Raw genomic sequence first — 7,396 nt, forward strand, 5'->3', positions numbered from 1 at the left:
TGCCGTCACACAATATTTTAATTATACTGTAGGTACAGTACTTGTATACAGAACGTGTTTGACCATAACTAATAGTGCGAGCACATTTGGTGGTGCCCCATGACCATTGTCCGTGGCCATATCAACCAATGTTTTGCAAAGTCGCTCCTCGCCAGACAGTCTGACCTCGTTTGCCTATTGAGACTTACCTGTTTTTCATTATGAGTTTAAAACTACCCCATATTATTAGGTTTTGGGGCAGCTGTGCCGTGCAATAATAGTGTTGAGGAAGGGAACTCTCTATTAAATACCTCGACATGAATGAAAGAGCGTGCCAAATGTTGCCGGGCTCGTAAGCATGATATTAAAAAACTTGCATTCTGTTAGTTGTTGGTTACTAACTAAACTGAAGTTTAAAACCAAACAACATATACCTCATCCCTATCTGAAAATAGGATATTGGAATAGGTTCTTTGTATTATTTGGATTAGACTTGGCCATACCTACTAATACTTGTTTGCCGTCTGCCCTTTTACTCCATTGTAAACTATTATGGCAGCGCTCTAATACCATAAGAACTTTCCGTACGTACATGAAAAATAATGATAATGAGCAGGCCGGTTTAAAAATTTACAAACGTCTGTGGTTAGATCCTCTGAGAATGAGTTCCTAATTAATTAAGAGTTCCTGTTTACTAAAGAAACTTTTGCATAGGACAATGATAAAAAATTGTCATTAAAATTAGAATACCTACCGTATCTTTTTTAGTACCCTCTACTTCCTAGACCCTACTTTACTAATTACTACTAACTACGAGCTCTCATTGATTTTCGTAAAAAATCTTTTGTTCGACCATCTAGTGTATTAAAATAGAACTCATCATAGATATTTATAGACGCATCTAAGCCATTTAACACTAGATGGCATTACTTTCATTCTTTAAGTTCCTTACTTTTTTCGCTAATAAATTCAACACAGGCGAAGAATGTTATCGTAAAAAGTTAACATTCCGTGTCAAAATGATCTAGTAATGTTTAAATACCAAATTGGCAATACTTTATTTTTGTTCTAATAACTGTGTATGTAAGTTCTATGTGGCCACACTCATTCGAGCAATTACAGGTGTGATGTCATCGGTTTAAACTGTTTTGTCGCTTCGCAGGCCCCCATGAGGTACCTATACAGACTGTACCTACGCAGGCCCCACGTTGCATCTAAGTACAATCGGACTAGGACAAACGTGTATCTATTCTTTCAATCTTTATCCCGGAAGACCGTTATTATTTCATGATTAAATTGTATACTGACTGTTGGCCTGTGTTAGGAGTTTCAGTCTAGACAGACGTGTCATTCGAATGATATAATAATATTATTATGTATGAAATTAGAGCCCGCGGATTCGATCTATGTGGCCGTATAATCTTCTCGTACCGACCGACGTCTAGTCCACTCGAGAGGAGCAACACGTCGTCGCCTCCCTCATTTGATTGTATTAATAGAATTCATGTTTGAATAGAAGAATATCGCCCAATGCCAAAGTGATCCGATGTGTTGCGATACTTTCCATCGGGCAACTCAGGGAACCTCAAAATATAAAAATTTCCTCTCGTTAATGTAATGTAGGTAAACCCCGTATGTACGCGCCTATACCTAATAGCGGATCAGTTATGGGATTCGTACAGATATGGGATACATACAATCAACAATCCAGTCTCAGCAAGTAGGACTACTTCTACTACATAATTATTCCCATGCACTTTCCATTCGAATGTATAGTCCCTAACCACTTTGAGCCCATATTGTATGCAACTCTTTAGAGATAATTTGATGACCGTTACTGACGGTTACCGACCTATTGAAATAAGATCATGCAGAAAAAGCTTACAATTTTGAGTGCCAGTTTGACCCCTTTTTCTGCATAAAATTAACCTCTAAGAGACGACCGTTTTCGACGGTTATAAAAATAAGATGACGCGAAAAGATAGACACTTGCAATTTCAGTTGACCTGTTTAAAAAGCCAGTTTTTCCCCTTTACCTGCAATTAAATAGAGACGATCCGACGACTTTGATCGTTTCTGAAATAAGTCATGCATGAGACACTAGGTAGTACCTACCTACTTAAAATTTCATTTCCGACGACCCATGACCTTTTACTAAATCTATCTTGGAAGCGGCCTCTAAACTACAGTAGTAATAAATCAATATCCGGAGGGCGTCTATGTCGTAATAATGAATACTGCAATATTGCTATATGGATACTAATCCCGCTTTGTTTAAACATACACCACACACTTCTATCCAAGTGCATGACATAAGCAATAAGCATGAATGTCCGTAGTGTTAGCCCCCTTACGCACTAGCGGTTAACCGCGGGAGCGGCTAGCCGCGCGGTTACAGTTGCCTGACAAAATTGTTGGCGGTTATGTTGCGGTTCACATGCGGTTGTATATTAAACTATAAACCGCGCGGCTAGCCGCTTCCGCGGTTAACCGCTAGTGCGTAAGGGGGCTTATTGGTCCCAACATCATACGAGTATCTTCAAATACTTAGGTAAATAATGTCCTCCTAGCCGATACGACTACGGCGGTCAGTTTCATTGAAACTGGCCATCTGTGCAGGACTTTGTTTATAGTGTCCAAGTGTGTGCACAATACACTCTCTATTCCATCACTCTCATAGTCTGGTGGGACGGATAACCGACACAACCAGTGAGAGGTCAGGCGCAGGACCGACGGCTTTACGTGCTCTCCGAGGCACGGAGGTTTTCGACCTCAACTTCCCAACTCCGGACAATCTCTAAGAAATTCTTAACAGAAAATCTCAGAAAATACTATTTGGCCCGACCCAGGATTCAAACCCGAGACCTCTCGCACGACAGCCGCATATACTACCGACCGCACCACAGAGGCTTCTGACCTGACACCCTCGGGTCTCACGAATACTGATTTTTACCAAACGTGTTATTAGCGTTAGGCTGCTACTGACAGCATGTAGCGAGAACTGTCCGACCTGGGAATCGATCAGCTTACGATGTGAGTAATAACCTCAGTAAATAATGCCTTGACATGGTATTGTAGTCGGCTACTAAATACCTACCTTACTCCGTCCCATATGTTCGTGTTGTTCTATACTGCATATTTGATAGGTTGGTACTGACAATCAGGTAAGTAGGTACCTGCCTACTTCACCCTACAAGGTCAAGAACGAATCGATAGCTATATTTAATTAATCAATCTGATGCAAAATGAATAAATTGGGGATATTAGTGTTATATAGGTAAGCAGAAGTAGGAAAGGAACTAGGTAGGTATGTGTGTTGTGTGTGATTAGCTTGCAGTCCTCAAACAGATTGTGCACAGCATTAAAATAAAATATTTCACACAGGTAAAAAGAAGTTTTATTTTCTGAAAGTGAGAGTGTTGCCTTACTAATGATTTTAATACAAATAAAAGACTTTTTAAGTTAAAACATGCATCCATATAAATTTATAATAAAATAATCATCCATTTAAAAGTACACATATTTATCTTGGGGCTTTGGAACCTGCATATTAATATTTTCCAATTTCATAGCACAGCTTAAATCTTGGATTTCCAAAATTTGTATAGTCCATCAGTTTAAAAAAAATACAATACACAATCAAGTTGTAGGTACAACCAAAAAAATCAAAACAATACATTATAGAATAATTAAAATATCACATATTGATCTATGATACTTTGCAGTTCCATTAATCTCCCCCTAACTTTCCGATCAAGATGATAAGTTTGCAGAGTTTTTAGATGTACACAAATAGCTTCTGCAACAACAATAAAACAAAACACTCTTCAGTTGTACAGACAAGACAAAGTTGTGATGGATATGTGGCACAGCTAGAATTAACATGCACTACATAAATGTGTGCCACACTGTGCAGCTGCCGGGTGTTTAGGCCTGGCTCTCATTAGTTGTGGTCTCAATGGTGGTACCAGCAGGCTTGTTGTTGGCTTTAGGTTTGGCCTGTTGTTGCTGTGGTGAAGAAGTGGTGGCTGGGGCTTCTCCCTCCTGTCCATTTTGACGCGGGGCCTGGTTCGGCTGGCCAGCCTGCGGCTGCTGACCCTGGCCCTGCTGGAAGTTACGTGGGCGCACGCGACGGTATCCACCGCGGTTCATGGGCCCGGGACCGCCACCGCGGCGTCCACCACGGAAGTTGCGGCGGAAGTAGCTGCGCTGTTGTGGTGCCGCGCCTCCCTCCTGACCTTCATCCCCCTGTGCACCCCCCTGGTTGGGCGGGGGTCCACGACGTCCCATGCCACCTCTGCGTGGAGCGCCTTCACCGCCACGTCCGCCTCCTGGACGGGGATAATACCTGAAAACACATAACGTTAATTGAAGCAAAATATTCAAGCATGGTGTTAATGTATATGAGACTTAGACGCAAAACTTACTGGCGGTGGAAGCCGCGGCGTTTATCAGCTGCATACGGCGAGCCCTTTACTGGCTCACCACCGGGACCAGTAACTCCGGCTGCTTCATAGCCTTTCTCCCCGGCAACCACGGCAAACTCCACCGCCTCCCCGTCGCCGACCGAGCGCACAGCCTTGCGAGGGTTGTTCCGGGCGATAGCAGTTTGATGCACAAACACATCCTCCTTGGTGTCATTCCTAACAAAAAAAAACAAACAATACATTATAATGTTGCCAAACAGTTCAAACTAAAACATTTGGTAATCTTGCTTAACAGACCTGTTGATGAAACCATATCCACTCTTCACATTAAACCATTTGACGGTTCCCGAAACTTTCTCCGCTGAAAAGTAAATTATTTCGTTATTATCCAGTTATGTCTATCATTTTGTATTGATGTATATTAAATAATAAAATAAAAAAATATAGTATACTTCAATACAAAAAAAGCCAATAAAGAAATCTCAAGACAACCATTTTGTATCAGATTACTATATACTCTGTAGAACTTGACACTGATATGCTATACCTACATTCCACCTTGGTTTTTATGCTTAGCTTTGTTAATTCATGAGGACATGATGCACAAACTTGTGTTAATTTAAAATAAAATGAATTTAGTACCACATCCATATGCCTTAGAGGTACTATAATATATTGTTTATTACTACTACAGCATCAAATTTGCCAAAATATAAACACTTATTTTAGTGTCAATACTGTCTGAATACAAGTTACTTCCGTCATGATCTCCAAAAGGAGTGTTTGGTTATTCAATTATAAAATTGAACCAGATAAAGTTGCCTTCGTATTAAGTTATTTGTTAGTTTACAGAATCAGAAAACATACTTATAGCTTTAAGAATTTTAGCCAATGAAGTTTTAATATTACTATGTGGTAAATGAAACACATTGCAATGACATTCATAATGCAATAAGCTAATAGGATATGAATATTGTCTATGTTGCTTTGGAACTGTGTTCATACTAAGTGGTACTTGAACAGATAATGATATGAACAACACATGAAAACATTACCCATGCCTTCGCTATTATTTTAGGGACAATGAGGTGTAAATGTTATGAAATAACTGAACAGCAAGTCGCATAGCATAGTCTAGGGTTAATACTAATATTCATATAGAATTGCAGTTTGTTACAACACAACACTTGCACAAAATGCAGGCAAAGGCATGGGTTTCAGTCATTACAGGTTGTTGTTCACATAACTCTGAACACTTAGTATAGTCACAAAACAAGCATTTATTATATTTTCATTCAATACATGAGTTAGGATCAATGCAACCGTTAAATTAAGTCAACAATTAGTTTCAGAGGTTCAAATAATCAAGCATGTATCGCAAGCGTTAGGATGCATCTATCGATGCGTCATACATTCATCTAATTTGGTTACGCCGCTCCAATAAGAAATATTAAGATAAATTGTACATAAACGTATTCAAAATGGCTTCAAGACGCAACGCCGATGCTCTAATATTGATTTGTTCCGCGTGACTCAAGGTGGAGTGTATGTATACCTAGTTCTGGCGGGGTCAACACACGATCAATAACGCCGCCAACTAAGACGCCCCCCGATTTTTAAGATATAAATGAAACATTCCTACATTCTAAATATAGATTTGTTCTATTAAAACCAATAAAACGCTATAAAAGTATAGGATTCCACTATTTGACGAACATGTGCTTTTGATAAATTTGACGCCGGGACACGCAAAAACTAAGATGGCGTAGCGGCACTTACCAATGACCTGCTTTTGTTTAGCCGCTTTAGCTTGCTGCGGTTGCTGTGGGGGTTGCTGCTCTTGTTGCTGCTGCTGTTGGGGCTGCGGCTGCGGCGCCTTTTCGGTATCAGCCATGGTGTAATTGGCGAACGGCGATGGTGGCTAGATGGTAAATTCCTCCACGACCTCTCCTCGATGTTCACCGGTCTTCGTCGTCGTTACAATTGACTATCTGTTGAAGCAGAGTTGCCAACACTTTAAAAATTACCCGCAATAAATAGAATACTTATTCTGTTTACCCCTAAATAATCAACAAACATTTTATAACAACATTAATTACGTGCATTTAAGTGTTTGTTTGATAATTATTTCCGCCAAAATATGTAAAATTATTGATTGCTTGGATATATGGTAAGGTAGGACATTATTTATACGCTGTAAATTGAAGTTATTAAAATAAGCGTAAAAATTTTTAGTCTTATACTTACATGGTTAAATTAAGAAATGTCTTGAGTTTGTATTTAATGATGAAGCATCTATAACAAAACACCAACTGAACGTTCTTTACCTATAAACAGCCAGAGCAATGTTACATTGGCAACCCTCTATGAAGTCACTAGAGATGTACTAGGGTTATTGTCGATTGTCGATATAGGTATTTAGCACCCTAATATAATTTTATTGTAACTTTATGTTTAATAGGTTTTAAATAAAGAGTTCCTCATATTATTACCAATCGAAATATTTAAAAATTGAACGTAGACTAAAAATAAATAATTTAATTTTTTTGTCGTAAAATGTTGACCGTGCACGATATTTGTAAAAGTCGGAGGAAGGTTTAAAGAGCATCAAAATATTACTTACATAAAAGTAAGTGACTTGTAGTACCTATCACAACTATCACTATTTCTAAAAACACATAGGGTCTGCGCAAACGGGCCACCGGCCACAGCCACTGGTGGCCAGCGACACCCACTTAACACGTTTTTCCAAATATTTTGTATAGACACACCGCACACGTGTAGCCGGTGGCGGCCACTCGCTATAGGATACAAAATATATGGAAAAACGTGTTAAGTCGGTGTCGCTGGCCACCAGTGGCTGTGGTCGGTGGCCCGTTTGCGCCGACCCTTTTTGCACTTGTTGCAAGAGTAATACATTTTATTTTGTTTATTTTGAGACGGAGCGTAGACCTCTGTCACGGGCAAGGTTCCCGCTTCAACTATTATGA

General features: G+C 39.6%; 1 protein-coding gene across 1 annotated transcript; it reads right to left on the reverse strand.

The window, feature by feature from the left end:
- Positions 1 to 3,353: 3,353 nt before the first annotated feature.
- On the reverse strand, positions 3,354 to 6,407 carry yps (Y-box binding protein ypsilon schachtel). The gene is made up of 4 exons (XM_076134335.1): positions 6,186 to 6,407; positions 4,704 to 4,767; positions 4,407 to 4,622; positions 3,354 to 4,327 (listed from the first exon to the last, which is right to left on the reverse strand). Exons 1-4 carry the CDS (start codon positions 6,298 to 6,300, stop codon positions 3,907 to 3,909), a joined length of 816 nt encoding a protein of 271 aa, XP_075990450.1. The 5' UTR covers positions 6,301 to 6,407; the 3' UTR covers positions 3,354 to 3,906.
- Between the last annotated feature and the right edge of the window lie 989 nt (positions 6,408 to 7,396).

The sequence above is a fragment of the Anticarsia gemmatalis genome, chromosome Z (genome assembly GCF_050436995.1).
Source record: "Anticarsia gemmatalis isolate Benzon Research Colony breed Stoneville strain chromosome Z, ilAntGemm2 primary, whole genome shotgun sequence".
Classification (NCBI taxonomy): Eukaryota; Metazoa; Arthropoda; class Insecta; order Lepidoptera; family Erebidae; genus Anticarsia; species Anticarsia gemmatalis.

Bases quoted from the DNA above. Each gene is read 5' to 3' on its own strand.
- yps (XM_076134335.1), bottom strand. From the start codon at position 6,300: ATGGCTGATACCGAAAAGGCGCCGCAGCCGCAGCCCCAACAGCAGCAG. The intron at 4,768-6,185 runs GTAAGTGCCGCT...TTTACTTTTCAG, and splicing joins TAAACAAAAGCAGGTCATTG to CGGAGAAAGTTTCGGGAACC. The intron at 4,623-4,703 runs GTCTGTTAAGCA...TTTTTTTGTTAG, and splicing joins GGATATGGTTTCATCAACAG to GAATGACACCAAGGAGGATG.